The sequence below is a fragment of the Euleptes europaea genome, chromosome 9 (assembly GCF_029931775.1).
Source record: "Euleptes europaea isolate rEulEur1 chromosome 9, rEulEur1.hap1, whole genome shotgun sequence".
NCBI lineage: Eukaryota > Metazoa > Chordata > Lepidosauria > Squamata > Sphaerodactylidae > Euleptes > Euleptes europaea.
Window position 1 is genome coordinate 90,854,149 of NC_079320.1, and position 12,520 is coordinate 90,866,668.

The window sequence follows — 12,520 nt, forward strand, 5'->3', positions numbered from 1 at the left end:
TAAATGTCAGGATGTGGTGTCACCCCAGGGGTCAATAATGGCCCGGTGCTTGCACAGGGGACTATCTTTACCTTTTACTGAGGATACAGAGAGAATCTAGATGAAAGCTTTCGTAAGTTATTGCAAGACTATTTAAAGATTCAAAGAGACTTCCCAGAAATTGATGAGATATTCAAAATAAATTCAAATGTTTCCAGAAAAAAACTTCCAAGAGCTATCTTAGTTAAGTTCTCACAAAAAATCAAGAGATACAATATGAAAGCAACAAATATTTGCCTCCCAGTTTGTTGAGAAAAAGGGATTTTGATTTTTTAAGACAAATCCTAAAGAAGAAAGAAATAAGTTACTGTTGGCAAGTCCCTTTTGCCCTGGAAGTGTTTCTTCCTAAAGGAAGGAGAATAATCTCTACAATTGAACGATCTGTTAGTAAAAGAACTAGCATCACAAGACAAGTCCAAAACTACAATGAAGGAACACAGAGGAATTTCTTCAGCCAACTCAAGATAAACCTCACCAACAGTGAAAGCTACAAAGCAACTGATCAACTTTCCAGACAAAAAAGAAAAGCATTTACCCACCCACCCCAGTCACATTGCTGGCTTGGGGGAGTGGGGGGCTGTTTACATAGCAAATCTGCATGTGGAGATTTTTTTCTCTCAGAAAGACAGAACATGGAGGCAAACGAAGTTCAAGCTGTGGAAAGGGGATACAGGTGGGAGTATGTCCCATCCCAGTAGACACGACGCATCTGAAAACAATCATGTCCACTAATGCACAGCACAGCCATATTAAGGAACTGAACAAAAATGAAGTAAACCCAGAAATATTTATGTGTAGATATTCTGAGGCATTCATAGTCTCATTTGCCCAAGGAGCAGAAGAGGGAGAATCTGGTAGGAAAAGGGTGGAACTCCTGCACTGTCCAATGAGTGAAGCATTCTGGCTTCTGCTCCATGCCGTCTTTGTCCTCTTAGGCAGCCCTAGCATGGGTGAATGCCGTGCACATCCATGCAGCACCAGGGGCTCACTGCCAAAGGGCAGGTTGCACATAACCCCAAAGGGAGGCCCAGGGGCTGTAAAGCCCATCCCAGGCAGATGTGGCTGTATGAGAGTTCCTCATTCAATGGGGACTGAAGCGCAACACCCAGATTCATCCAGGCTCCTTCCCCCTCTGATAGGAACCTGCAGTGGCACAAGGGAATGGCACATTGCTGGAAAGATGGTTTGTGATGCACACGCAAAAGTTGGCTTGACGGCCAGTCAGAGCAACGCAGAGTGAAACAGAAGCTTCCACGAAGAGCCTGCTTCTGGATATTTTACGCCTTAAAAGAACTTGCATTAGGACCCTAAAAGTATTGTTCTTTTTGTGGAACAAACACCATCACAAACTGAACAGCTACCAGCAAACCATAAATGGAACTCTGCTGACTGGTTCATGCCAAAGGGGAGCACCTGGCTGAGTGCAGAGACCAGCGTGGCCAGGAAGCGAAAAACCAGCTCCTCTGTGCTGCCACCAAACCAATGCCAGAGCTACAACTCTATGACAGCGCTGCAGGTGAAGCAAGATATGAACAGACCACAGAAAGTGTGTCAACACAAGGCAGTTAATGCTGCAACAGCAGAAAACAGCGAGGTGTGGCCTCAGCAGAAACACGGATTTGCATGTTCAGCAAAACAAAAGAAACACCCTTGAGACCATTCTGAGAACACAACTGCAGATAAAATTTGCATTTTAATATACAAATGAAAATCGGCATTGTCAGGACAGTAAGTCAACCATGGAACAAGCAAAATCTGCACTCTTATACAAACCCCCCCTTCTTTCTCTTACACAGAGAGGCTTTCATGTGAGAGGGGATAGAAAGATGTCACCGCATGATGTGCACTGTAGTGGTCTTTATGGGACCCAAAGTCCACCGGAGGAACTCTGGCTTTGCCAGCAACTCCTTAGCGCTTGGCATGACTTTTCTTTGGCACATGCTGGGGTGGCCTCAGCTCCTCAATGCTGTGAGCATAAGAACAGCATTCCGCAGTCATAGGACAGCCCTGAGGATGGTGAATGTCAAACCAACACAGACGAGTTTTTGTGGCTTTCAAAGAAACTCTCTGCCCAGCCTGCATGCCTGGCTTCTTTTTGCTTGGCAGCTTCTCTTCCCTCCAGTCACGAATATGAACTCTTCCGCTGAGCACTACATGATTAGAAAGACAAGAGACATACCAAGATTAACAAAGCATCACAGCTGTAGGTCTCAAACTATATGAAGTGGGACACACTTCCAAACTGCAACCCCTCTGGCACAAAACACAGGAACCGCACACTAGTGCACAATCAGGAAGTTGACATTTTCTTTTTCATGGTCAACATCTACAAATCTACAGCACTACTGAGCTCCTGGCTGCATTTCATGGCCACTCTGCACATTCTGCAGGAGGCCTGCCTCTGCCATCCAGCCTCCCAGAGCCCTTCTCCTACCTCACCCTCTTACCCCGCTGTTGGCCTCATGACTCACTTCCGGAAGAGATGTGAAACATTTAAAGACCATGAAGGATTCATCTGAATGGAGGGAGGAGTCCAGTGGGGTGCCACAGGGCTCGGCTCTGGCCGCGGTACTTTTATAAAACTTTATAGATGATCTGGATGAGGGTGTGGAGAGACTACTCATTAAATTGGCAGATGGCACCAAATTGGGAGGAGCAACAAATACCCCTAGAGATAGAATTCAACAAGATCTGAACACACTGGAAAAGTGGGCAGATGTGAACAGGATGCAATTCAACAAGTGCCGATTTCTACATCGGCATAACAAAAATGAGGGACATGCATAATGGATGGATACACCTCTCGGTAGCAGTGTATGTGAACAAGATCTTGGGGTACGGGTGGATTAAATATGAGCAGCCAGTGTGATGCAGTGACAAAAAAAAGCTAATTTGATCTTGCGGTCCATTAACAGAGGCATAACATCCAAATCGCAAGATGTCATAGTTCTGCTGTACACTGCATTGGTCAGGCCACACCTGGAGTATTGTGTGCAAAAGGATGTGGACAGAATCGAGTGTGTGCAGAGGAGAACAATGAGAATGAGACCAAGTCCTATGAGGAAAGGCTGAGTGACTTCTGATGAAGAAAGATCCACAATCACAGAAGACAGAATTCTCCCTGAAAACCTCTAAGTGGACATACTGCAAGGCAGAAAATTAGGCGAGGAAAAACTTGACGATTTCCCTTTTGGCTTAGCAAGTTCCTTTTCCATTTCCTCCTCTGCCAACTAGGGTAAGGAAGGATACCACCCAACCCATTGATAAGAAGAAACCTTCACAGTAAGACCAATGTTTCATTTTCCAGCAGTGTAGGAAGATATTCTTGAATGGGATAATGAAAAGCTCTAGTCTCCCAAATGGGGAAAAAAATTGAAGAGGAATTAAGAAACTACTTTTTTGAGAAGATTTCTAATGTAGCTACAGCCAAGGCAGACTTCTTTAGTTGGTAAGGCCTCACCAAGACAGCCCAAGTCACTGTCCTACCTATGAATGCAATGGATACACTGGCGTGGACCTCTGAGTATGACAGGAGATGTTGACTGTCATAAGCCACAGAAATGCATGCTCTGATGCATCTGGATAAGTTTTACAGTGATGCTGTCTGTCCCGTTGTTGGTTAGGAATCTGATCAATAGGAATCCAGACAGGAAGGCTGTTACCCTCTTAGAAGGAGCTCCCCAGACCTCTAACGTATGCTGAACCTATCCTACAGGATAGCTGGGATGACTACAGATTAAAGACAGATAGACATCCTGGTCCCTGGGGAAAAACAGTTAACAATGTTTCATTGGCTTCGATGGTCCTGGAGGCAGCGCAGTAGGTTTTCTTCCCCTAACTGTACTGGTAAAGAATCGCCCAAGTGGCTTGGTAGATTTCGTGGGCTGAGGGCTTTCAAAAAGCCCAGACCGCCTGGAGACCTCTCCTGGATAGCCATGTCACCCTAGTGTTCTCATTTCATTTTCCATGTGAAGGGGCGGATGTGAGCACTTGTCCCCGTGGTAATCCCACAGACGAGGAGTCCAAAAGAGAGCTGATTTATTGGAAAACATACAGGTTTGCAGAGCTACAGGTAAATTGGCACGACTGGGGGGGTAGCATAGTACGAGGGTTATATTGGAAAGCATGAATCACAACGGGTCACGGTAACCCCCCTCCCATCGAGGCGCCGTTCCCACAGGAGATAGCGCTGGAATAGGAATGCAACAGTTAGCCTTGAAAGGCCTTGAAACCAAAACAGTCTGACAGGCTGCTGAGAGCAGTGGAAAGCAGGCCTGACAGCGGAGTCCATCCCAGAGAAGAATGGAACAGGGAACCCTGTAAATGATGTCATGGTCCACTGGGAAGATCCTCCATGGTTACTGTGCCATGGCCACCAAGTCGGAGAACCAGGGATATGATGAAGATGTCCTTGGTGATTTCTCTTGTATTTCATTGCGCTCCTTGACTATAAGTGGCGATGCAGGGAGGGCACAGTGGTGGCCCTTGTGCTCTGGGAGCTGAGAGAGCATCCTCACCCTCTGCCTCACCAACTCGCACCTCTGCTGGAATTCTGGCATGTTGCTACTGGTTGAGGACACAAGAAGGACCAAGCAGGGGACGCTCTGTCTCCTGGCCACTGCATGGAGGACTCCAGAATTTTGAGCCCCTCACCTAGATCCAGGTCCCACTGACTGAGCCAGCCTGCCTTCAGGTTGTTAATCCCTGAAGATGCTGAGCTCGGTAGCTGGGAGATGGCGCTCTGCCCACTGAAGTAGTAGAGCCGCTTTCTGTCAGGGGGAGTGAGACTTTGCCGCTCCCTGACAGCTGGCATGGTGTTTGCCATCTGTTGTCAGTGGAGATGGGGGCATGACAGTCTGTTACCAAGAGCTGGAAGGAGAGTAGTGCAACTGAGATCACTCCGTGCTCCAAATACTAGATGCTGTGCCTTATTTCCATGTCTGATGAAGGGAGTTTTGACTCTCAAAAGCTGGTACCCTGAAACTCTTGTTGGTCCTTAAGGTGCCACTGGACTCGGATCTAGCTCTTCTACTGCAGACCAACACAGCTACCCTCTGAAATCATTTTACATGTTGTGCCACTTTCTTTGGGGACTAGGTGAGGGCAGCGTACTTACACTGCGTAGACTAGCATCCACTGTGGTTTCCGCTCTGAGAGGTACCTCCCACCAGATGCATATCCTGGAGCCACCGACTTAAGGAGCAGCAACACATCAGGAATAATGGTTGTGTTCCCTCTGATGACATTGAAGGATGCCCCATGAAAAGGCAACGAGCCATTAAAAAGGACAGGAGTGGAACTGGGACCACACGGCACAGTCACTGGGCAGAGGAGGTCACAAGGGGCACAGGACTTGCACGAGAGCCATCAGACCTTCAGCCACCACGTGGGCAGAGGGGAGCTGTGGCTGCCCTGAGACTGGAGGGCAACAGGGCAAAGGTCCACTGACATCCCCAGGGGGATGAGGGCAGCTTTCTGGTGAAACCAGGAACCTGTGGGTGTGGAAGACCTGTGAAGAGGTCCTGCGATCAGCGTGGTGACCTGGTTTAACATAATCCATGTGTGAGCTAGAAGAGTACGCCTCATGACTGGAGATGGGCACTGCTGAGAACTGGGTGAAGACCGGGGGGGTGGGGAAGAAGAGAGAACCCAAACAGAGTGGCTCTGTAATAAAGGCACTTGGGGACATCATGCAAGCTGTGATGTGTGTACATCTTTAAGGAGTTTGCTTCCCATTCGATGGGGATGTATTTAGCTCCTTAGAGTGTGGAGGGCGGGACTCCTCCTTGGTAATTTAGATGATATGTCTGCCTCCCCACTCATGTGTGAATGTCTATGTGAATAAAGCTGTTTGGACTAATAACCGAAGGCTCCTGCACATCCTTACAAAAGGCGTCTGGCTATGGAACATCACACAAGCAAAGGCATTGTCTGGCGCTTGGGTGCCTAGGAACCTGCGGATATGCCTCATGCAAATCTGTAGAGGTCATCATCATAATCATCATTTATTTATTATGGTCAAAGACCAGCTTACACAAAATGAAATATCATAAATAATTAAAGAATGTCTAGTATTTGATCAAGTAAAACGAAAATTTAGTTACAACTCTTGGTAAAATGGTCTGTTTAACATAAAAGACATTATGACAGCTTCTTCTGCCTTATTACACATGCCCTGGCACAGAATCTTGCAACCTGATAGGTAATATATTTAACACAATCATCTAATAACAAAGTAGTATGGCTAACTCTCTATCTGGGAAGCTAGACAAAATTGGATCGATGAACATTTTACGTATGTCTTAATAAAATGGGCAGTGTAAAAGAACATGTTCAACTGTTTCCACCATTCCAGATTGACATGGACAGAGGTGGAGTTCATAAGGGAGACGGGCATATCTCCCTTCAAGAAGAGCAGATGGGAGGGCATTAAAGCGGGCCAAAGTAAAGGCTCTCCAATATTTGGGGTAATCTAAGGCATAGAGATAATTTGTGGGAGCCAAAAAATTAATAAGGTTCTTCACTACTGGAACTGAGTGAGCCCTTGATCTGTCAGCTTGAAGGTCCCATAGCTTCTGTTTAGCTATAGTTTTTGCTCGATAGCCAAGATTTAGTAGAGTTGTGCTTGATAACAACATGCAGGCAAAGGCATTGTCTGGAACTTGGGTGCCTGGGAACCTGCGGATATGCCTCACGCAAATCTGTAGAGGTCAAGAAGTCCCCTGCCAAGAGGGTCTTCACTATGAGCTGGAGGGTCTCCAGGCAAATCTCCTCCGTGTTTCTTGGGCACGATGGGTGGAGTGGGAGAGGGCCAGAGAAGAACGGCAGCTGAAGAACAGGCACCAATGTTGCAGAGGCTGCTGCTGTGGTCCTGCGGGGAGCAGCAGGCAAGCTTTTCTTTTGCGGCAGCTCAACTCCCACGGCTGCCCTGGGATGAGGTTCCATCTGGGATGATTTTATATACTGTGCTTTCTGTCCTCCGCTGACACTTGTTAGTGAGAGGCAAAGGGCAGCGGTTTTTAAATTTTAATTTTGCCTGCGTTTTTAATGAGAGCCGAGGAACCTTGTCCATCCACAGAGTGGGCAGGGCACAACTGGGAGGGGGGGTGGAGTATCTTCTCAGGGTAATGGAAGCCTTTGCAACAAATGTGCATATGCCCTGCCCATGGAGTAGGGAGCAGGCACAACCCATGCAAGGATCCCTTCCTGCACTCACTCCACTTTGTAAAATCTGGTTACATTTGTCAACACTGAGATGTTAACCGTTAAAGCAGCACAAACAATAATTCACTCAAATAAGACACAGACAAGCTGCAGCATGGCCTGGGAGAGACTGTCAGCGGCAGCTTCTGACCACCAGTAAAGAACTCGTTTTTAGTGCATCTAATTAAAATCCTAGTTTGTTTTTTTAAAAAAGCCTATTCCATTCAGAACAAGATCAAGTGGCCAGCATAAATTTAGATGAATATTCTCTTAATTCACATTTAGCCATCCTCTGTGTAGTGGTTAGAATGTGGCATTAGGGAGGCCCAGGTTCAAATCCCCACTCTACCATGGAAGTTTGCTGAGTGACCTTAGGCCAGTCATGCACTCTCAGCCTAACCTACCTCACAGGGTGGTTGTTGTGAGAAAACAGGGAGAACAATGCATGCCACTTTTTGTCTCCAGGTGGAGAAAAAACAAGGTATAAATGAACTAACTAAATAAAGCAAGATAAGAAGTAGAATGATAAAGACAAAAAAGCAGAAAAGAGAAAAAGCAGAAAAAGCAGAACTAAATAAAGAAAGATAAAAAGCAGTGTGTATGTTCCTAGAAGTGGCCATTCTGTCCTTCCAAGTCGAAAGAAGGAAAAGTTGTAGTTGCTGCTTTGAGCGCTGTCAGAATGAAGAACAACCCAGAACTGTGAAGCGTCTCCCCTTTCTGAGGCAGAAACAGAGGGAGGCTGCCAGCCACTCACCTCCAGCGTGGCTAGAGGGCCAGTCTTGCCTTCAGAGACTGGGGGTAAGGCAGCCTAAATTGCCTGGAAAAGTTTAATAATGCGAACACAACGTCTGAGTCCTCGGGGGGGGGGAGCCCCATAATTTCTAGTTTAATACGATTTTTAGCTAATTTGTAAGATGTCTTGAAGTGCTAGGGAGAAATAATTTTAAACTAATAAAATCCAGTTTTCCCCTCTGCTAATGTATCAATTCATTGAATCTGATAAATCACTTGTTGAGAGGCATCAGTGCTGGAAAAGCCTGTGCTGTCAAATATCAAGAAATAAATTCAGTACAATCCGTCTGGCAGGTCCCTCTCTGCCTTGCCAGGTTCAACAAAAATAAGAATCGTCTAATCCATTTTACAATTAAAACCTCAAGCTGAACTAAAACCTCTAGGGTTTACCAAGGCTCTGACTTGAACTGCATCTAGAATTTCCAGGGGCACAAAGGAAAGTGATTTTTGCCACCACCACCCCACCCCTGTTATTCCTGGGGTCCTGTTCCCCACAAGAAGCATTTAAGGGGGTGCTTTGGGACTCAACAGAAGGAGAAACTGGGGGGGAAATCCCCCCCTTTGGGCAGAAATTTTAGTTGGGACCCAAGCCTGCATGTTTTGAACCCTGTGCCAGCTGGCTGTCGAAGGAACACAATTCCTGCAGTCATTCATCAATGCCTCCCAGTTCCACATTTTGTTTGCGTTCGAAATGGCCCATGGAGGCAGCCACAGTTATTCCTGCTGTGCCAATGAGGAAGCAACAGTGAGATTTTCTAGTTCTTACCTTCAAACACTTGGTGGTTGTTCCTAAGCAGGGTCTGCAGGCCCCCATATTCATTCCTCAGACTTTTTAATGTCTCCTCGTTTAAACGTGCTGCTATTTCATTCAAGGTGAGACTCTCTACAGAAAACAAGGTGAGGCTTTCAAATTTAGGCTCTTGAGAACAGAGAGCAATTCTTCTTCTGTGTCCTGATGCACCTGCCCTCACCTGTGCAGCCACGGGGCGCAGAAGATTCTTATAAACTCCACATTCTGTATATCTATTTTCACTCTACATAAGAGGAAGCTGGTTGCTGTAGTAATCTGACAATTGCATTTGGAAGGGCTTCCCCTGCATCAGGTGTTCCTCTTGAGTCCACCACCTGAGATCGTGCTTCAATTACAGAGCAGTCATTATCCTCAAATGTCTTTTCTCCCGTTTTGTGATTTGATATGGAAGAAGGGTCCACGATAGGGTAGACACCCAGAAATGCCTGCAGTCGTTCTGCCCCAACCTGCTCGATCACCTTGCCCAGAAAGGTCTGTCATTGCCCCTCCCCGTCCCGCTTATCCAAAAAGACTTCAGGAGGGACCTAAGCACAGCTTCCTTTAGCAGTGAAGGCAACACCCCTTGTAAGAGGGACCCTTGGCTCATCTTCCCCACCTTCTCCTGCCATGATGGTACAGATCCAGCATGAGGAAGAGGCCTGAGCAACCTCAAGAACTCTGTCGACATCAGTCAGGAAAACCAGCTTGAAGGTACCCATGGAACGCTGCCAAGAGGTTGCTGACGATACCTCCACAGCACAGGATCTATTCCTAAACTGGCACCTGACTGGTTGAGAGAGATTTTATCAGCAAATAATCAGGCACAATCATCGCAGCTAATTATGCCCTCAGAGGGTGTTGCCTGTTTGTGCTCAAAGTGGGTGACCTAGAAAATGTGACGTTCTGAACCACCCTACAGTTTGGCTGGCCGAGATTCAGCAGACACGATGGTGGCCTCACTGCCCCCTTGCCGGCCCTTAAATGGGCTCTATAGCATTTTCTGTCTGATTTTTCTCCCCAACCTCTTCGTCACTCCCAGCTCCCTGGTAAAGCGAAGGCTGGAAGAAGGCGCGGAGGAGTAACTTTGTCAATTGCACCCTGTAGATCAGCATACCAGAGTAACACAAGGGGCTCTACAGGACCAACGTACGTGTCTAACCCTGTGCTCCTCACTCCAAGTGTTCCTCTCACACGCCTGGTTCTCAGGAAGCTGGGATTGACACACTTCTTTGTCAATAAAAGAAGCCCCCAAGTCCAAACCACAGAGGAAATGGCTGCTTGCCCTGGGCTTAATTTGTGGCAGGGCTCACCAGGGATAAATGCTGGAATTTGTCTTCAATAACAAGGTTGTGAAATATGAGAAAAAAGCTATGAGAACTCAGAGAGGATATTTTCCTCAGTACTGAACAACTACAGCTTCTTCCCCTCACTCCTTTCCCATACATTTGCAATTAAAAATCCAGGGAATTTGGAAGAATTGTCACAGAGGCTTACATTCCAGCACTCCTCATCTTTCTAGAAACAAAGCATTTTCCCTTATTTCCATTGCCAATGTCAGGAACAGAGACCTCTGAATTCCTCTACAGAGATCCATTCCTGGTCTCTCCCCCCACACACGTTTTGGCTCACAAGATCACCATTCTCTATGCCCATCCAGAGAGGCCAACATTGTGCCAAAGTTCAACCTAGGGTTCTGTTTTTGAGACCAGAGACTAGGGTTGCCAGCTCTGGGTTGGGAAATACCTGGAGATTTTGTGGGTGGAGCCTGAGGAGGGTGGGGTTTGGGGGCGGGACCTCAGTGGGGTATAATGCCATAGACTCCAGCTTCCAAAGCAGCCATTTTCTCCAGGTGAATAATCTCCATCACCTGAAGATCAGTTGTAATCCCAGAACTCCAGCAACCCTACCAGAGACTAACAGTCTGTCCCTACACAAAACAGCCCACTCTGTGCCCCCCAACTCCTCTGTAACCTTCCCTCCTCGGTACATATGATAATACAAGATCATACCTCTCTTGCATTCTTCCTGGAATTTAGAAGTTGAGAAAACTTTAAGTGGGTTTGTAATTCATAGCACTACATGGTAAGACCTTCAGTACACTTTTCCAAAATGCTTTCCCATCTCATTCTTCATAACAAAGAATGGGAAATGCAAGTCTCTTTGGAAAGGCTATGATGTAATTTTGTTTCACGGCACATTTTCATTTTGTACGTTGAGCAAACCCTTACCTCCTCGACTCCATGTGTCTGAAGTTCTAGATAAGTCTTCCTGGATTCCACTTAACAGTAAGTTTGCTACTTTCAAAACCACACGGTCCACAAAATCTTGAGGGAGGGCAGTGCAGTTCCGGACTGGTTCTTTCCCTCTGGGCTGAAACGTAGATATTAAGGCTCCTTCCACATCAGTATTTCTCAGTACTTCTCTGCCGGCAAGTAGGCCCACGGCATGGCTTACAGCTGGTCGACTCTCACTTTGACGCAACCCTTCCACTTTACCTGGCGGTGTCATGCTGCAGCACTGGCGGCTGTTGATATAATGCGCTCGCTGTTCGTCGAGAGCAATACTTTCTGTTGTGAGATACGTTCTAGACTTTCCAATCAAACACACCTAAAAGAGCAACAACAGAATTCCTCCAGTTTTAATACTGATCACTAAACAAATTATTAAATCACCCAGAACATAAATGTGTTCCTACCCAGAAAATGTTTTTTGAAGTTACATATTCACAGGCTTGCAGTAACCAATCACCAACACTGATACCCTAGATTTTGGTGTTCCAACACACAAACTGCTACAGACATACCACCACCCCCACTTCATTCACAGGGGCAGCTGCAGCTTTTATGGCCATCGTGTTCATCTCATCCTCTACTGCAGCTCCCTTCTCTTGTGACTTGCACCTACTCTAGAGGGGGTCAGGTGTGACTTTCTCCCACTCCTTTCCACCCAATCAATGCTGGAATTTCCAAAAGGGGAAAGAGTTGCTGCGGTGCTGCAAGTTCTCCTGGGCCAAGTAAGAAGGCCACTCGTGCCATGCGGCTTCCTCCCCTGCCTCCAACTCCACCAAGTAGATCAAGCAAGCCCCGATGGCTTCAGGTGGGGCCCTCTGCCACGCTATGGGCCTTGGCAGGTGCTCCAGCACACTGACTCCTGATGCGCGACCTGATTATCAACCTAAATCACGCAAGGCTCAGCACACCAAAGACCCCTGCAAAGCAGAGCTTGAGCCTCTTGCTTCAGTGGTCCACAGCTGCCAGACCAAAAGGCAGAGCATATTCCCCGGAGTGGCTCTGGCCACTCTGGCCCGTGGGAGAACATTTTTTGGTTCTAAACATGAAGCTCAGTTAGACTTTGAGCTGCACTGTCTTCAAGAACAAATTCACTGGGCTGCAACCCCACCCCTTTGACCTCTGGCTATGACAAGGAAAAGGGGGAAAGGGGGGAGGGGGAGAAGAAAGCCTGTAGATGAGAAAATGGGAACAGCCTCCAGAGCGGAGAGGAGGTCTAGCGCTTTGGTCTCAGCAGGACTAGGGGAACTCCAAGGTGCATCCCTAGGCAATGTTTAGTGTGTTTCAGTCCAGCAAGTGTATTTACTTACATATAAAGAGATAAATAATCATTTGATGTAGTTGAGTAATTAACCATAACTATGCCCTCCCTTCCCTTAGCATTATTTCAAGGGAAAACCCAAAGCAA

At 46.9% G+C, this 12,520-nt stretch overlaps 1 protein-coding gene across 1 annotated transcript in view; it reads right to left on the minus strand.

Annotated features, from left to right (window-relative positions):
• Window positions 1-1,947: 1,947 nt before the first annotated feature.
• The window catches only part of TRMT44 (tRNA methyltransferase 44 homolog), a 40,660-nt gene continuing 30,087 nt past the window's right edge, over window positions 1,948-12,520 (minus strand). Inside the window, exons 9-11 of the mRNA XM_056855518.1 lie at window positions 11,053-11,431; window positions 8,801-8,917; window positions 1,948-2,189 (exon numbers count right to left, since the gene is read on the minus strand). Coding sequence (XP_056711496.1) covers window positions 1,948-2,189; window positions 8,801-8,917; window positions 11,053-11,431 — 738 coding nt within the window. The remainder of the gene's footprint in view (window positions 2,190-8,800; window positions 8,918-11,052; window positions 11,432-12,520) is intronic.